Below are 19,423 nucleotides of genomic sequence, written 5' to 3'. Positions count from 1 at the left end.
CTTGGGCCAAGAAACACGAGCAATGGACATTAGACTGGTGGAAATCTGTCCTTTGGTCTGATGAGTCCAAATTTGAGTTTTTTTGATTACAACTGCCGTGTCTTTGTGAGACATGGAATAGGTGAACGGATGATCTCCGCATGTGTGGTTCCCACCGTGAAGCATGGAGGGGGATGTGTGATGTTGTGGGGGTGCTTTGCTGGTGACACTCAGTGATTTATTTAGAATTCAAAGCACGCTCAACCAGCATGGCTACCACAGCATTCTGCAGGAATACACCCTCTCATCTGGTTTGCGTTTAGTGGGACTATCATTTGTTTTTCAAGAGGACAATGACCCAAAACACACCTCCAGGCTGTGTAAGGGCTATTTGACCAAGAAGGAGAGTGATGGAGTGCTGTATCAGAAGACCTGGCCTCCACAATCACCAGACCTCAACACAATTGAGATGGTTTGGGATGGGTTGGACCTCAGAGTGCAGGAAAAGCAGCCACAAGTGCTCAGCATATGTGGGAACTCCTTCAAGACTTTTGGAAAAGCATTTCAGGTGAAGCTGGTTGAGAGAAGGCCAAGAATGTGCAAAGCTGTCAAAGGGTGGCTACTTCGAAGAATCTCAAATGTAGAATTGTTTTACACTTTTTTGGTTACATGATTGCAAATGTGTTATTTCATAGTTTTGATGTCTTCACTATTATTCTACAATGTAGAACATAGTAAAAATAAAGGAAAACCCAAACTTGACTGGTAATGTATGTGTACGCTACCTGTTAGATATTGGTCATGTTATTGCTGTAAGAGCGAGTTAGCTAGCATGCTTTAATTTTAATGGTCGCTTTAGCTCCCTGCTATTTTCAGACGAGTCACGAATCTACAGCCATCAACATACTGTTGTCTTACACATCTAACGTGCTTCCTTGTTTCTATCGTCAGGTACCATCACACATATTGTATTTTGTACTATTTTTGTCATTGTAAAGATGTTTGATTAAAAAAAAAACCCAGTCTGATATTAAAATGCAAGCGATCAATCACAAATCTGCAGCCATCAACCTATAGTGGTCCTGCACGTCGAATGTGCTTCCTTTTGTCTATTGTCAGAATAAACACCAATCAACTGGAACCGCTGGCTGGCCATTCCTTTCTTTAAAAAAATATAACAATGCAAGAGTTACCAAGTACAATCACATCTGCACACTTTACAAAACATATCTTATTATGCAAGCTTGCTTTCATCTGGGTTTAATTCTGGGATGCCCATAGTGCTATATGACTAACAAGTTTGTATTGGTCTTGCTCAGAGATGTGCTATACAGGGTTGTGTGTCAGTATCGAATGCTTTTCTGGTTGTCTCAGATGTGAAATAGAAAGCAATGTCAACATAGTGTGGTTTTAATTCATTAGAAAGGTGAACTGAAAGCTGAATTATGGTAAACACAGGAACATACAGTTGTGTGGGGCTTAGGCCAGACTGCTGTATCCGTCTAAAAACACAATTGAATCATGCATAGCGAACTTGCTCCCTTGTTATACAGATGACAAAAATATGTATTCAGACCCTTTGACTTTTTCCACATTTTGTTACAGCCTTATTCTAAAATGGATTAAATTGTCCCCCCCCCATCAATCTACACACAATACCAAATAATGACAAAGCAAAAACAGGTTTAGAAATGTTTGCTAATTTATCAAGAATAAAAACTGATTACATTCACGTAAGTATTTAGACCCTTTACTCAGTACTTTGTTGAAGCACCTTTGGCAGTACAGCCTCGAGTCTTCTTGGGTATGACGCTACAAGCTTGGCACATCTGTATTTGGGGACTTTCCCACATTCTGCTCTGCAGATCCTCTCAAGCTCTGTCAGCTTGGATGGGGAGCGTTGCTGCACAGCTATTTTCAGGAGTCTCCAGAGATGTTTGATCGGGTTCAAGTTGGGTCTCTGGCTGGGGCACTTAAAGACATTCAGAGACTTGTCCCGAAGCTGCTCCTGCGTTGTCTTGGCTGTGTGCTTAGGGTCTTTGTCCTGTTGGAAGGTGAACCTTCACCCCAGTCTGAGGTCCTGAGTGCTCTGGAGCAGATTTTCATCAAGGAAATCTCTGTACTTTGCACCATTCATCTTTCCCTCAATCTTGACTAGTCTCCCAGTTCCCAATAAGGCTGTAACATAGCAAAATGTGGAAAAAGGCAGGGGTCTGAATACTTTCCTAATGCACTGTATACACTAATTGTAATTTCCCTCTAGTAAGTTCCCAGTTTGATTTGTCTTTTTGTTTTATTTTGGTAAAACAGCTGTTTAGGGGATGCTACTGTAACATAAATATTTTGTGGAGACGTGCATTAATAGATGCAATTAATGTACTTATTTAAAAGGATTGCCTCTTAAGAAACAATAATTTACTAGTCAACTAACAGAACAAATACTATATCACATCTACAGTACTCAATAACACAAGCTTGTTTCAGATAAATATGTTTTTAATTTTCATAGCATATCTCATGCAAATGTTTTAAGTTCAAAGGGGTAACCCTCCTCCACTCCAACTCTACAGCTTTTGCAATCCAAAGTTCATTGACCTGTTGGAGAAATGTGGGGTTTGCAAACTGCATTCTGTGTTTCCTGTGTGGGGTTGTAGTACATTTCACTCTTTTTCCCCATTGCTTCCTCTGAGTTGTCCAGGCAGGCTAGAGAATTCAGCTAGTACTTCTGGTCCATAGAATCTTGCTCCTTCTGACCCAGTCCCCCTATGGGGGTACATCTCTGTTATGTACTGTCCTATAATAACCCTACCTCACATGTACAGAAGTAGCTGCCTGGGGACAGAAAGACCACGCAACAAAAAACACCCCCAAATCCTCGGACTTCAACTCTGGCCTGGTTGAGGCCCAATTATAGCCTACTGGGGCAGTTTTGTGATGTTAAATTTATCAAAAGTTAGCCTCAATCCATCCCCCATCTCCCTGGAGGTGTCTTCTGTTCCCTCCCTCTTCCTCCGCTTGTCTGTTCGGCTCAACACAGCCTGGATCAGTGGCAGGTTTCTGAGGAGACACTACACAGCTCTGGGATCCAGTTTGAAGTCAGTATTAATTTAGCTTCTTGTGTGATGGATAAGTGTTTGATGACACTCCCAGTCCTGCTGCTGTTCCTGGGCCTGGTTGGGATATCCCGCTCCTGTCTGAATCCTGTCTCTGCATACAGATTCACTGGGGCTGTCTGTAGGCTGACCTACTCTGCAGCAGTGGTCTGTGAGTATGACTACTCTATTCCCGTCTCTTTTTTCTCTCTCTCTCTCTCTCTCTCTCTCTCTCTCTCTCTCTCTCTCTCTCTCTCTCTCTCTATGGTGTTCTCTAGAATCTCTCTCAGCTGATGCTGAAAGTGCTTTATAGCTTCCTTATTGCGTTGTTTTTGTTTGAATAAAAACATTCGATTTTACTGACTTATTTTGTCTTCAGTAAATGAGAAGACCTCCAAGGTGATCCAGGCTGATCCAGGCTGTTCAAGCATGAACAGCGAGAAGTCTATTCTCTTTGCTGGAAAGGTTAAATATGGGCATACCAAGTGAGTGGACCTCTCTCCTTCCACAGTCAGCACACCAGCACCACATGTACGTGCATTTCCTTTCATTCTCCTCCATTTCCTCACTTGCAATCATTTAGTCCTACATTCGCTAATCATAGATAGGTGAAGTATATGGCACATGTTTGGATGAATGCATAAGCACTTATTTTTAAATCACAAACAGATTGAACGTCAACTCTGTTGCCAGTGCTTTCTTGGTTGGCTCTTTTAAGGAACAACCAATAATATTGTCCTCTCCTGATCTTTGCCCTCTCAGTCTGGAGATCCATAACCTGTCGATTGGGCGGAGTGAGTTTGAGCTGAAGCAAGGTAAAGGCATTGAGATTGCTATCTCCAAAGTGTCTGCTGTTTCCAAGGGAACCATCCAGTATGAAAATGGCAGCTGGCTGTGAGTCCTTCCATCAATCACTGTAACCGGGGAGGATGACACTGAGCAGGAAAAAGATGGAACTAGTGTTGATCAGTTTATGTTCAGATTTTTAATATACATTTCTGTGAGTTTTAATGTTATGTTGTATTTTAACCAAATATCCTGGTATGTAGGCTACTACTAAGGCTTGTATGTTGACTTTAGATAACTGTGTGCTGGTGACACTGCCATGTGTCACTGTTTGCAGTGTCAACGTGGGACATTCAGTAGATTTTGAAATTGAGTCACATATTGATCTCGGCATTAACCCTAAACTTTGTAAGTAGATTTTTCTGTCCATTGTTTTTGTAGTTTTCAATGTTCATTCTCATTCTCCTCAAGAGTTGAAAGGAATCTTATAAACAGAGTTTTATTGTGATGTGTTGTAATGTATTTCTTGGCACTGACCAGTCTTTCTATGTCTCAGATTGTGGAAAAGAGAATGTTGCCGCAGACACCTCAGTCTGTTACCTTACCATCCACAAGCTCAATCTCCTGCTGCTGGGAGACAAAGAGTGAGTGAACGTGAACATGAAACCTAGAGAAAATTGTGCAATATATTACACTTGTCAACTGCTCTCTGTTTTTCGACAAGAAAAGTAAAACTGCTGCATAAAATACAAAACCTCTGCCTTACATTCTGTCTGTAGACCTGGCTGGCTGAAGAGGCTGTTTACAGACTTTATCACCTTCACAGTGAAGTTGGTTATTAAAAGCCAGGTGAGTAACATAAGAGGGAAGTTTAGGAAAAGACCAATTTACAGTTGGAATAATAGTATATGCAAATATTTTTATAACTAAACCAAGATAGACCACACCCTGTTGTTTGGAATGGGAACAAATAATGGGAAGAACAAGCAAGGAGGTGGGCAGAGCCAAGCACGAGCTAGCGAGATCCTATTGGGCCTATAGCACACATCTGCATATTTCCGTTAGGGAACGCTTACTTGGGAAGTGCGCGTGTGCAATAACTCTAGTAACCTTTGCACTCCTTCTAAACAAAACAAGTTTTTAAGACTTTGGCAAAGGATAAAGTCTACAAAACGTAGTCCACTCTGCTCACAACAGACTAGTTTTGGGAACATAAAACTGTATTGAGATCAAATGTTTAATCGATGAGAACATTTGCAGAATGTCTGTCAAAAATCCAACTCCTTCCATCGTCTCCCACTGCCGTCCACTGGGCTTCCTCTCACTACCATATTTGGTAGTGAGTGGAAACGCCAAGCAGATGCTTCACATTTATAAATCCAGTGAAATATCTGTCTCATTGTTCTATCTGTGCTATATGTCTCATTGGCCTTTACTCAATTAGATTTGCTCAACTCCTGCATCCTCTCTCCTCCGCCCTCTCTCACCTCCTTTTGAAAAAGGTCAAAGGTAATCGAGGAGAGGCAGCGAGGAGAGTGAATGTGGGCAAAGATGTGCTTGTATGAAATTAAAAGGCTTAGGGATTCAAGCTTAGGTTGATTTTAAATGGAATTTTAATAATAAATATGTTGGATTCACATCTCCATCTCAACCAAAAATAAAAGTTAAAGAAAAGGACTAAATCAAATCAAACTGTATTTAAAGTGAATTTAAAGTTTGATTTGATTTAGTCCTTTTCTTTAACTTTTGGTTGAAATTGAGATGTGAATACAACATATCAATTATTCATTTGTAGACAAACTGCAATTAAAGCCAGACTCAGTGGCACAGATGGAGCTATCCAAGCAGAAGATATATCTCCTTAAAAAGTTGATATTTGGATGACTTAACAACCAAACACAATTCTATATCACTTTTGCAATACGATAAATAGCCTATTAACTTGTCGACAAGTTAATAAATTATATGTTGGATTCTCATCTCCATCTCAGCCAAAATAAAAGTTAAAGAATGGGATTAAGCCAGTGGCTCAGATGGAACTATCCAAGCAGTAGATACATCTCCTTTAAATGTTCATGTTGTAGTTGTCAACCAAACACAATTCAATATTTATTTTGTAAGACAGTAAGTAACCTACCTAATCTTACAAACTAATGTAACAGTATTTATTCAACATTAAAATGAGTAACTCATCCATGGACACATTTAAGGTTACTGTAACAATAAATGTCTTATGTAATCATAGAAAGTGTGCATGTTCAGGGTCCCAGGTGTGTGGAAATCTTCACAATTACTACAATAATCTGCACAGAATCTCAAACAGTATTGATCACTTGCACCATGTGCTTTAATGTAATCTCTACAAATTGCAACCCAGGTAATTTAGTTGTGATATTAGATCAAGCAAATTGATGACTCATTAAGTTGTTGTATAAATAAACAAAATATCTGACATTCCCATTTGAACTTTGGTGTGCTTTGAAATGGTTGAAAGTGCACTGATAACATATTTAGGGGACAACTAAACGAAAAATCAGACATTGATTTATCTTTGGAATTTGGTTGAGCTTTTAGATGGTTGAAGCAGTGATAACACATTCGGAATTCAACAAACTTTTGGCTGTCTTTTTGAGTGGGTGAAAATAAGTTGGAATATCATTGATCAACATAGGCTATCTACCAAATATTAACCAATTCTCCATGTTGAAATTTTTATATTTATTTTTTATATCACCTTTATTTTAACCAGGTAGGCTAGTTGAGAACAAGTTCTCATTTGCAACTGAAATGACATGGTGTACCCAGTGGGACAACCTAGTCTCAGAGCATTTTGTGTTATTCTGTATTTACATTTTACGAATTACAGTTCCTATTATATATTCAGAATTTGCTAAACGTACAATATGTTATGAATTTGCAAAATGTACAATATGTTACGAATTTTAGCTCGCTAATGTTAGCTAAGCTAGGGGTTAAGGAGTCCATATGCTTCCCAGCCGAAACAGTTCAGAAGAGTTTGTGCATATATTATGACAACATTTGGTGACCTTTTGGTTCATTTTGGACTTCAGTGAGGTTTCTTTTGGCTTTTCGGGAGCACAATTTTTTTTCAGTAGGCAAGCCGAAGTTTGGAGCTGAAGTCTTAAACCCCTTCGTCGGTGATTGCTCAACAGTAGGCATTCTTCAACAGTAGGCATTCTTCAAAACTCGTTTTCATGCAATTTTTTTATTGAGAAATACTGCACCAAACATCTTAGTTAAATGCAAAATTGCGCAACTAAGATCTCCTCTGCAAAAACGTCAAAATTAATGACAGATTTCTTGAGTACCTTAGATGAATTCAGACTACTTTGAGGAAGTGTATACTGGCTACGGCGTCTCAAGATGGACAAACAGTACTATTGCTGACATTTTCTCGTTTTTCAAGTAAAGGTCTTTTAAGGGAGTATGCGAGCAGCCGAACTGAAGCATGCTGATGCTTTTAGGGTTAGGGGTTAGGGTTAAGGTTATGGTTAAGTTTAGGAGTTAGGTTAAAGGGTTAAGGTTAGGGAAAGGTTAGCTAAAAGGGTTAAGGTTAGTGTTAGGGAAGGGTTAGCTAACATGCTTAGTAGTTTCAAAGTAGCTAAAAAGTAGCAAGGAGTTGAAAAGTTGCTAATTAGCTAAAGTTGTCCATGATGAGATTTGAAATCACAACCTTTGGGTTGCTAGACATTCACGTTATCTGACCAACCATCCCACTTAAGTGACCATAAAAGAGTGTCTTGGACTTACGTACAGAAAAATACAAAATACTCTGAGACCACATTGTTATATGTGATCCAGTAATGAAATGCATCCCAAAAGGTTTTAGTAGCTTATTCCTTCAGGTTGAGTGGGAAGTTTATTGTGTAAGACATTTTATAGATAAAGGATAAGTAGCATATTTTTTTAAATGTGTGTATGATTTTCTCCTCCGACAATACAACAGCTGATACCAAAACTCTTCTGTGGTAGGATACACCAAAAGGTGTGTGGCCGCTGCTCATTCTCTCAAAGTGACAGCGCCCAGAGAAGACAAGTTTCCAAGGAGAGAATGACCATTATGAGATGTTATGTAGGGATTTCACTGGGCCGCAAGCAAAGTCCGGAGAAGAGGAATATTGGGACAGGGACACAGAAAGGTGGATTTCTGAGGAGGAATGTAGGGGGAGAAAAGAGGAAGAAGAGGTTAAAGAAAATGAGGAAAACTGAGGTTGGAACTGAATTTGAGGAAATGGCGATAAAAATGGAGATTGGGTGTTGAAGAAGAGTCAAGTGCAAACAAAGTGACCTGTGCTCCAGATCAAGTTCTGGAGGTGAAATGAAAGTGAAGGAGAGTGAGTTAAGTGAGATGGAAAGTGTAGTGCATCAATGGACATGATGAAGAGGAATCTGGTCCAGTAGGGGTGACATTTTTGAAGAAAATGGATCCTTGCCTTTTGGCAGATCCATTTGTGGTTTCAGGGTTGGTGAGAAAGGAGTTGGGTACAGTTGAATTAGTGAAGGTAACCTGTAGTGATATTTGTGTGTGTTTCTTCCGATCAAAGGGAGCGGGAGCTTCGTGTCACGCAACTTGGGTCGAGATCTGTTTCTTGCTTTGCTCTTCGGAACAGGGCACAATTGAAAGGAGTGATTTCTGGGTAAGCATTAAGTGTGGAGGTGGAGCAATTGAAGTTAAAGATTCCTGGTATTTGTGATGCCCGCTGTTTGGTGAGGTGCAGACCCGGTGGTGAGCGTGGTGAAACAGAGCAGTCACTGTCAGTCCTTTTGAGTTTTGAGTCTTTACCTGACAAAGTCATGTTAGGATATATCAGTTATGCTGTTAGAGCTTTTGTGCCGAACCCACTGTGGTGTTTCAGGTGTTATGTTTATGATCATGTTGCAGCAGTTTGTAGGAGGGAGATTCCAAGATGTGGGAAGTGTGCAGGAGGGCATGGGATAGAGGATTGTGTAGTTTGAAAAGTTGTGTGTGTCAACTGTAGGGGTGTTGACACACACAACTGTAGGGGTGCCCATGTTACTGGGGATCGGAAGTGTCCGATGCGAGAGAGGCAGGTTGAGGTGGCTAGAGTCAGAGTAGTGCAGAAGGTGTTGTATGCTGAGGCAGTGAAGAAAGTAGAAGAGGATGGGTCAGGATCCCTGTGAGTAGTATCTGTGCCAGCACAGAGGGATAGGCCAACGAGTGATCAATCAATCAAACAAATGTATTTATAAAGCCCTTCTTACATCAGCTGGGGCATAAAGTGTTGTACAGAAACCCAGCCTAAAACCCCAAATAGCAAGCAAGTGATTTAAGCTTCAGTAATGTTGACTTCTTAGCGTTCATAGCAATGGTTATCAACTGTACCGCAGAAATGGAACGTAAATCACAGAAAATAGATGTTGTGGTGGCAGCTACAGAGAAGTATTTGGGTATACGAGATTTGACTTCAGAAGAGTTACAGGGTGTGTTGAGTGGTGGTGTCCCAGGCCATTGGCATGGTGCAAGAGTAGATAGGATCAAGTAGTGGAATGGTGTAATGATTTTAATGGGTATAAGGTTCGTTTTAAGGTTTTTTTTTTGTATATATCTATATATATATATATCTATATCTATATATCTATATCTATATATCTATATATATATATATATATATATATATTATTATTATTTGAATTGTATTTCGTATTACAAAGAATAGTGGATTTATATGATAGTCCAGTTGGGGGCGGTAAAACAACATTTTGGATGCCAACCGCTGTTAAACTCCGAAGAAGAAGAAGGAGAAGGATACACCAAAAGGAGGCTATCGAGGAGGGGAGAACCAAAGATTTTTATAACTAAACCAAGATAGACCACAGCCCGTTGTTTCAAACATGAACAAATGAGTCAGTTGTCAGAAGAAGCAAGGAAGTGGGCAGAGCCAAGTACGAGCTAGCATTGCCGCGTTCTAGCAAAGCATATTTCTGTTAGAGAAGGCCTACTCTGTGAAGTGCGAGTGTGCAATAACTCAATTCGCTTTTGCACTCCTTCTAAACAACCCCATTATTTTTTACTTTGGCAAAGGGTAAATTCTACAAATCTTAGTCCACTATGTTCGTAACATATTCTAGTTTTGGGAACAGAAAATGTATATTGAGATCAAATGTTTAATTGATGAGAAAATTAGCAGAATGTCGGCCAAAATCGATCTCGCTTTATCTTCTCTCACTGCCGGCCAGTGGTCTTCCATATTTGGTAGTGAGTTGAAACGCCAAGCGGATGCTTCACATTTACATATTCGGTGATATATCTGTCTCATCTGACCGTCTCCATTTGCCTATTGACAGATTATCCTTTGCTTAGCTAGCCAACATCGCCATGACATCACTTACAAGTGTGGTCGCGGATTTCTATTGGAGAATTAATGCCTATCTTCATACTGTACTGTCTTTGACAGAGAGAGGACGGAGAACACACTTTTGCCAAAACGACAAAAAAGGCCAATGTGTTGAAAAGAGGACTAACTGACAGCTCAACTCTGCCCTCTATTGTTTGGTTAATGCGACCCTGCTGACACATGATCTCATCAGCTGCAACAAATAATGAAACAATGTTATTCATAGGGAACGTATTTGCCTAATTGCAGATCTGCAAGGAGATCAATAATGTGGCAAACATACTGGTTGACTTCATACAAGAACGAGCAGGTATGGTCACGTTTGTGGAGTTTGGGTAGATGATGACTTATGAAGCCTACAACAAAACGTTATGTTATTTATGTCTGTCATCTATATACATATGTTTACATTTCCCCTTTGATTCCCACAGAGCAATTCCTTAGTGATGGTGACATCAGCATGAATATTGGTGTAACATCTGCCCCTGTCATCACATCACAGTACATTGAATCATATCACAAGTTGCAGTGTATACCCCTTCATTATTTTTGTTTAGCATCCATTTATATGGTAGATGATGATGCACAATATCAACTGTTATTGTATATGTTAGGGTATCTATGTGCAGAGTTTTACCTGCTGTTCTGACTTCTTCTCAATGTCCAGGGTCTGGCCAAATACAACAATGTGACAGCTGTCATCAATGCCTCTGTATTCCACCCCAGCCAGCTGACAGAGGACCGCATGCTTTACTTTTGGATCTCTGATGAGGTCTTCAACCCCTTAATTACAGCTTCCCACCAAGATGGACGTTTTGTCCTCAACATCTCTGGCCTGGAGCTCACAGTAGGTGTCGACCTGACTAGTGGAAGTCACTCTAACATGATCCTGTGTGGCGCAGTTGGTAGAACATGGCACTTGCCACGCCAGGGTTGTGGGTTTGATTCCCACGGGGGACCGTTATGAAAACGTATATACTCACAACTGTAAGTTGTTCTGGATAAGAGCGACTGCTACTGACTTTAATGTAGAAAGGCATCCTTTAAGTAATCAGGAGTTGTTGTTGGGGGTTATGTTATATGTTAGAGACAGGGCAACTCACTGTAATAGCGTGATGAAGCAGCAAAAGCAATGTTTCCATCAGATGTCTACAATTATGATGTGGCAAGTAAACACTATCTTACATGGTGACTTCAAGCTGATTTGTGTATTTAATTTGTGCTATTAACATGGTCAACTTAATTACAGGAATTTTTTGAAGTGTATTTGTCAACCGAAATGCCAGAGTTCCTAAACCAGGTAATGTGACAAACCCAGTCAGTACAATCCTCAGACTCCTATCAGCTCCACAGACCATGTGACCTATCTTGGCATCTGCGCTATGACTGGATCAATGCACATTTTGTGGTGTCTTTATCTTACATTGTGTTATAAATAATCCTAGCAGATTAATGCAATGTGTATACATATGTGTGTATACATATGTGTGTATACAGGTAAATGTGTGTGTCTCTCTGAGCCTGTGTGACATACTGTATTTGTTTGTTATCCCCTGTCAGCTACTGTCATCTGAGGAGCCATTTCTGAGGGTGTGGTGTGTGTCAGTGCCTCAACTGTGGACGACCCCACTGGGCATCTCTGTTAGAGCTTTGGCTGCAGTGAAGCTGACCAGCGGAGCTGAGGACATCCCAGGACTTTCCTTTGAGACGGTCAGCCAACCAAACATATGTCATTTTCATGATTTAAATAACATAGCATCAGACAACCTTTTCTCCCAGATTAGTAGCTAAATTACGTTTGTCGCTGTCTCGGAGGTGGAGGTTGTTGTGAGAACTTCATACTCTGAGAAGTAATTGATCCTAAACACTACAGCGCCACAGTGAGTCTTATTCCATTTTCATGCCTATTCTGTGAGCATGTACATAGGCCTACATGTCTGTAACTGTTATTGTGATGAATTCACTGTGCCTCCATAATGGTTACAGTGACTAACGGTTCAGTTCTTGATTGCAACCTTCCTGGTTGCATGTTCACTAACAAGTTCATGTTCACTAACAAGTACCCTACACTGCTGTCGACATCTGTGCAAGTAAAAAAAAGAAGACTGCTTCTTTCCACAAAAGAATTTCCATAATGAAGGAATCACTGTCCAAACACACTGCAGGTGAGAATTAAGTAGACTCATTGAATCACTATCTAAGTGACATGTAACGTTGGTAGATTGCTTCTTTCTTATTTTCTTTTGCTCTCCAGATGGTTGAAGCTCACATTGAATATTTAAAAGGAGCAGTGGAAAAAATAGGTGTCCCAAAAGTAATATCTGGTGAGTTCTGTTTCATCCTGTCCCGTTTAGTGAATTGAGATATCCCACTGGGCATACCATGCATTTTCAACATGGGAGAATTGGGTAATATTGAGCAGATACATTCAAGAAGACTGCTTCTTTCCACAAAAGAATTTCCATAATATTTCCATCAAGGAGATTCCAAACAATTTTAACCCACTCAAAAAGACAGCCAAACGTTTGTTGAATTCCCAATGTTATCACTGTGCTTTCAACCATCTAAAAGCACAACCAGATTCCAATGGAAAATCAATGTCTTGTTTGTGGTTTAATGTGTTATCACTGTGCTTTAGAACATTTAAACACACAACAAAGTTCAAATTGGAATGCAATGTCAGATATTTGGTTTATTTATACAACAACTTTGTCACACCCTGACCTTAGAGATCCTTATTTATTCTCTATGTTAGGTCAGGGTGGGAAAATCTATGTTTTCTATTTCTTTGTTTTTGCAGAGTGTGGTTCCCAATCAGAGGCAGCTGTCTATCGTTGGCTCTGATTTGGGATCATATATAAATTGGTATTTTCAGTTTGTGTTTTGTGGGGTGTTATTTTCTGTTTAGTGTCTCGACCTGACGGAACTGTTCGTGTTCGAGTTGTTATTTTTGTTTGAGTGTTTCTTGAAAATAAATATCATGAACACTTTCAACGCTGCGTTTTTGTCCACTCTGCCTTCAACCAACGAAAGGCGATACAAACGTAATGTTTTACTCTACTTCATCTAATACCAATACCACAATACCAACAACAGTTAAGATTTTTTTTTATCCTATTCTTTAACTGATTTTGGGTTAAGATGGAGAAGTGAATCCAACATATTTATTATTAACTTGTAGATTCCATTTGAAATCAACGGAAGCTTGAAACCCTAGGCCTACATGTATTGTCTGTCTATTGTTGAATCCTGGGCTGAATTTAAACAATAGCTGTTGATGACTTCCCAAATGCTACATTACATGGCCAAAAGTATGTGGACACCTGCTCGTCAAACATCTCATTCCAAAATCATGGCATTAATTGGTCTCCCCCATTTGCTGCTATAACAGCTTTCACTCTTTTGGGAAGGTTTTCCACTAGATGTTGGAACATTGCTGCAGGGACTTGCTTCCATTCAGCCACATGCATTAGTGAGGTCGGGCACTGATGTTGGGCAATTAGACCTGGGGTCGCAGTCGGCGTTACAATTCATCCCAAAGGTGTTCATTGGGGCGAGGTCGGGGCTCTGTGCAGGCCAGTCAAGTTCTTCCACACCGATATCAACAAACCATTTATGTATGGACCTCACTTTGTGCACAGGGGGCATTGTCATGCTGAAACAGGAAAGGGCCTTCGCCAAACTGTTGCCACAAAATTGGAAGCACAGAATCATCTAGAATGTAATTGTGTGCTGTAGCGTCAAGATTTCCCTTCATTAGAACTAAGGGGCTTCGCCCCAAACCATGGATAACAGCCCCAGACCATTATTCCTCCTCTACCAAACTTTACAGATGGCACTATGCATTCAGGCAGGTAGCGTTCTTCTGGCATCTGCTAAACCCAGATTTATCTGTCAGACTGCCAGATGGTGAAGCGTGATTCATCACTCCAGTGAAAGCGTTTCCACTGCTCCAGAGTCCAATGGTGGTGAGCTTTACACCACCCCAGCCGACGCTCGGCATTGCGCATGGTGATCTTAGGCTTGTTTGTGGCTGCTCGGCCATGGAAACCCATTTCATGAAGTTCCCGACTAACAGTTTTTATGCTGACGGTGCTTCCAGCGGCAATTTGGAACTCTGTAGTCAGTGTTGCAACCGAGTGTTGCATCCACTTCGCAGCTGAGCCTTTGTTGCTCCTAGACGTTTCCACTTCATAATAACAGCGCTTATATTTGACCGGGGCAACTCTAGCAGGGCAGAAATTTGACGAACTGACAATATGAAAAGGTGGCATGTTGAAAGTCACTGAGCTCTTCAGTATAGGCCATTGTACTGCCAATGTTTGTCTATGGAGATTGCATGACTGCGTGCTCGATTTTATACAACTGTCAGCAACGGTTGTGGCTGAAATAGCCAAATCTACTAATATGAAGGGGTGGCCACATACGTTTGGCCGTATTGTGTGTGTATAGGCCTAAATAATCATTGATGATATGACTGAAAAGATATGGTTACATTTCATTTGCTCTGTTGAATTTATCTGTTGGAATGACTTCAATAGCAACAGTGAATCTATTACTGTAAGTGGAGATTTCATAACAATCATTCTCACAATAGCACATTGGTAATAGTCAGTAACAAACATCAAAGCTAAGCAGGGCTGGGCTTGGTTAAAACCCTGGATGGGAGACCAAAATGGATACCTGTAGATAGATCAACTCTCCAGTAGGAGGTGCTGCCCAGATGTTTTTTTTCTTGTAGTGGATATTACACCGAAGACCTGAAGTTTTTTTCAAACGTACAAATTCAACCCATTTTATATCAAGGTTTGTCTTGTTGAAAATGGATTACCATGACATAATCCTGTGGTTGAAATGTTACCCTCAACAACAGTTGATTACTTTTTTTAAGGATGTGAGTACTCATACACCTGTACTTCACTCTTACTTATCATAAACTCCAAATATAATGTATACACAAACTATAGGACTAAATAAATTCATTATTTTCTGTCTGTAGGGTTATGTGATAATCCAGACAGATTTTGGCTTCCCCCATCTGTTTGTGGAATTCCTCAGGAAGACTCTGGAGTGACTCAAATATTGAGCTGGTGGGAGTGGTCAAAGCTCCTCCCTCTTTTGAGACACATACAGTTATAATGTGCTCCGATGTGCAATGTTTTGAATGACTCTATTAGCGGAAATGTTGATAAACTTTAGACTTGGGAGTACAATTACTAATTGTAATTGCACCTGGACCAGGAACAGGTGCAAGCACATAGCAAATCAGGCACTGTGTATAAGGTATGTGTGTTGTTTGTAAAAATGTAACTTATTTTTCACCTAATTTGAAATGGCATTGTCTTTGTACACTCATTATGAACTTTTATATTGACATGGTTGATTCTGTCTCTTAAACTAGTCCCTAAAGCTGAAATAGACATTAGACTTGGTTCAATTATAACATGATATATTTGCATACTGTAACCAAAGGGACCATGGCAGTAGGGTATTTCCGCTTATGTCTTATGATTAGATTGGTTAATCTGGCACCAGTGGTGGCAAAAGTATCCAATTGTCATACTTGAGTAAAAGTAAAGATAACTCAATAAAAAAATTCTTCAAGTAAAAGTAACCCAGTAAAATACTCCTTGAATAAAAGTCTAAAAGTATTTGTTTTTAAATAGATAAGTATTAACATTTCTAAAATGTACTCAAGTGTCAAAAGTAAAAGTTTAAATCATTAGGAATTCCTTATTAAGCAAACCAGATGGCACAATTAGCTTTTTTTTTTTAAATAATTTTTGGGGGATAGCCAGGAGCACACTCCAACACAACACATAATTTACAACAAAGCATGTGTTTAGTGAGTCCGCCAGGTCAGAAGCAGTAGGGATGACCAGGGATGTTCTCAATCGTGGACCCTTTTCCTGTCCTGCTAAGCATTCAACATGTAACAAGTGCTTCTGGGTGTCAGGGAAATTGTATGGAGTAAAAAGTACATTTTCTTTCTTTAGGAATGTAAAAGTTGTAAAAAATATAAATAGTAAAGTACCGATACTAGTACTTCAACGTATTTTTACTTGGTTACTTTACACAACTGACTGGCACAGAGCAAGTAGAACTGGTTCCTCTGCCAACTTCCCTGGTCTACCAGGTGTCCCTCTGCCCTCTGGGAAGACAGCCATTTGGCAATAGAAGATGGCTTCAGAATGGAAACATTACCAACTTGTTTTGCCTCTGTAATGTCCCAGTGAATTTTGCATTTTTGGAAATAAAGTAATAAATGGTTGATGGTTAGTCTCCTAGTTATGTGTAGGTGGTGCTAAGGATTTACATAATGAGAGGAGGATGTTGATATCCTCCTAACCAGGCACGTGCACAGATACTCTACCTTTGCAGAGCACATGCCCCTTTGCCCTTCCAGTCCCCAAAGTGCCCTTTTGGGTGGTGGTATAATTTCCCCAAAAATATTTTTTCTTGTATATATTTTTTTTAGTTGTTGTTTGGCTCCAAAGACATTAAAACCAGTGATAGCATTGACGTCATCCACGTATTCCTATGGAAAATTCCCAATGGCACATGAAGCAGGATATATTTGAATTTGAAGTACGCCATATTGCTGAATGGGGCTGAATGCAAGGGGCCAGTGTTCTGGGCTATATTTAGTATGTTTTTATGTACTAGAACATTCAATTGAACAGAAACGGTGCTGTACTGAATGACCAGTTGTAAAATGAGGAGGTTGTGAGTTGGGGAACGCTATCAGCATGGTCACGTCACTCATTGCCTCAAGCTGCACCCACCAAATGGGAGCAAACATAAGTCAGTGCAAGAACTTACAAGAATGTTTTGGAGAAACGTGTCATTCAGTACAAACCATTCCGCAACGTAGCAAACTTCCTAATAAGACACTTTAGTCATCAAATCAAGCTTTATTTATACAGCATATTTCAGACATGGAATGCAACACAATGTGCTTCACAGGATAAAACAAACAATGAAAATAAAAACATATGTACTACACAACAAACATAAGTGTATAAAAAAAAAACAATAACAAAAACTGAAGGACTAAAAAGCACCCTAAGAACAAGCAAAGCTAAAAAGGTGTGTTATAAGATCTCTTTTAAAAATGTCCACAGTTTTTGCCCACCTAAAGTTCTCTGGCAGGCTATTCCAGAGGCTGGGGGCATAGTAACTAAAGGCTGTCTCTCCATACTTCTTGGTCCTAAGCTTTAGGATAGTTAAAAGGCCAGTGCCAGAGGACCTGAGGGACATAGTGGGTACATAACTTAAAAGCATGTCTGACATGTATTGGGGTGCACAATCCTGTATTTAAAAACCAATAGAAACTTTAAAACCGGTTTAATGTGGGCTCTCCATTTGGTCTTGGTCAGTTCCTGTGCTGCACCATTCTGTATATTTTGCAGTTGACCAATGGCTTTCTTGGGTGGATCAGACATGAAAGCATTACAGTAGTCAAGCCTGCTTGTAATAAAATCATGGATGAGTCTCTCTGTATCAGCCTGAGAGAGAAACGGCCACACCTTGGCAATGTTCCTCATGTGGGAAAAAGCTATTTTGGTCACATTCCTAATGTGTGATTTGAAATTGAGTTCAGAATCTAAAAAAACACCTTGGTTTTTTACCTGGTGTTTTATTTTTGCCTGTGAACTAAAATGTGCGGCCAGATTCTCTCTATGTGCTTTGGCTCCAACAATAGTACCTCGGTCTTGTCTTGATTTAGCTGGAGGAAGTTGTGTGTCATCCAAGTATTTAAATCACTAATAGTCTAATAATTTATCCAGAAATGTAAAGTTGTGTGTCGTCTGTGTAGCAGTGAAAATCAATGTTTTGCTTTCTGATAACGGTGCCATGACATCAGTGTTTGACATGACATCAAATAAAAATGCCAGGAAGAATTTATTGTGACAGGGTAGGAACCACAATGTTGACTAGGGGACCCTATCTTTAGCTACATTTAATATTTTATCTTAGCTACTTCATAGTTAACATGTTCTTGCTTCACGTATTCCTCTTCGATTTAGAAGATACTGTATTGTTGCACAAAACATGCAGATGTAGATCTACACCATCACTGGTATAATCAGGCTATATAGCTAGTTATGTTTGCTCTGACTCAGTACATTTATTAGCTAGCGATTAGCATTAGCAGCTAACAAGTTAAGCCCGACTTACTAAGAAAATACAAACTAGCTGTTTGCAGATGTAAGAAACACAAACAAGAAGTGTAATTATAGAAGGCTAGTGGGTTTATATTATGAAACAAAGGTAAAATAGCATTGTTGTCATCAACATTGTTGCAGGTTGTGCATTGACCATGCAGAGACTGAACGCAAGTGTCTCGTGGTCAGAGGACAATAAATGCGCTCCTTGAATGACAGGGGCGAGGCTAGGGTCTGTGGGGAAAGCGGCATGGAGAGAGAGCGATGACTCAAGTAGTGAAGTAAACTATAAAAACGGACGTTACACACGGCGTATCACATTTAACAAATACCATTATTCAAATACTATTATAGAAGGTAAAGTAAAAACCCAAACCTGTCCGTGCATCAATACTGGTATATCGTAAAATACGGTATACCGCCCAGCCCTATGGTCAACAGTGTCGAAGGCAGCGCTTAAATCCAATAGCACAAGGACAGAGAGCTGTTTGGCATCTGTGTTGGCTCTAAGACCATTTACCCCTTTAACTTAGGCTGTCTCTGTGATGTGGTGGTCCCAAAAACAAGATTGGAATTTTTCAAAAATACAGATGGCACTTAAAAAAATCAGTTAGCTGTTTGAAAACCAATTTCTCCAGATTGACTGAAATGTATCCTTATTTTCCACCATAATTTGCAAATAAATTCATTAAAAAATCCTACAATGTGATTTTCTGGATTTTTTTATTTTCATTTTGTCTGTCATAGTTGAAGTGTACCTATGATGAAAATTACAGGCCTCTCATCTTTTTAAGTGGGAGAACTTGCACAATTGGTGGCTGACTAAATACTTTTTTGCCCCACTGTATGCCAATTTTCTCTCTCAGAATATCGTAATGGAACCTGCAACTTTGACTTTCTCTGCTTCCACTCTGCCTTTGCAATTTCTGCAATGTCATCGCCTTTGTGCACAAAACGTGCATTAAATAATTCAAATAATTGTAGCTGAGGCCGATATTTTTTAAATTACTCACAGCTGAAT

At 39.8% G+C, this 19,423-nt stretch overlaps 1 protein-coding gene across 1 annotated transcript; it reads left to right on the top strand.

The window, feature by feature from the left end:
• Positions 1-2,932: 2,932 nt before the first annotated feature.
• LOC112252336 (cholesteryl ester transfer protein-like) lies at positions 2,933-11,426 on the top strand. The gene is made up of 8 exons (XM_042323122.1): positions 2,933-3,243; positions 3,451-3,556; positions 3,834-3,965; positions 4,195-4,265; positions 4,414-4,501; positions 4,637-4,706; positions 10,484-10,544; positions 10,666-11,426. Exons 1-8 carry the CDS (start codon positions 3,102-3,104, stop codon positions 10,881-10,883), a joined length of 888 nt encoding a protein of 295 aa, XP_042179056.1. The 5' UTR covers positions 2,933-3,101; the 3' UTR covers positions 10,884-11,426.
• Positions 11,427-19,423: the final 7,997 nt, after the last annotated feature.

Source organism: Oncorhynchus tshawytscha, linkage group LG06 (genome assembly GCF_018296145.1).
Source record: "Oncorhynchus tshawytscha isolate Ot180627B linkage group LG06, Otsh_v2.0, whole genome shotgun sequence".
NCBI lineage: Eukaryota > Metazoa > Chordata > Actinopteri > Salmoniformes > Salmonidae > Oncorhynchus > Oncorhynchus tshawytscha.
This window is presented reverse-complemented; position numbering and strand designations above follow the sequence as displayed.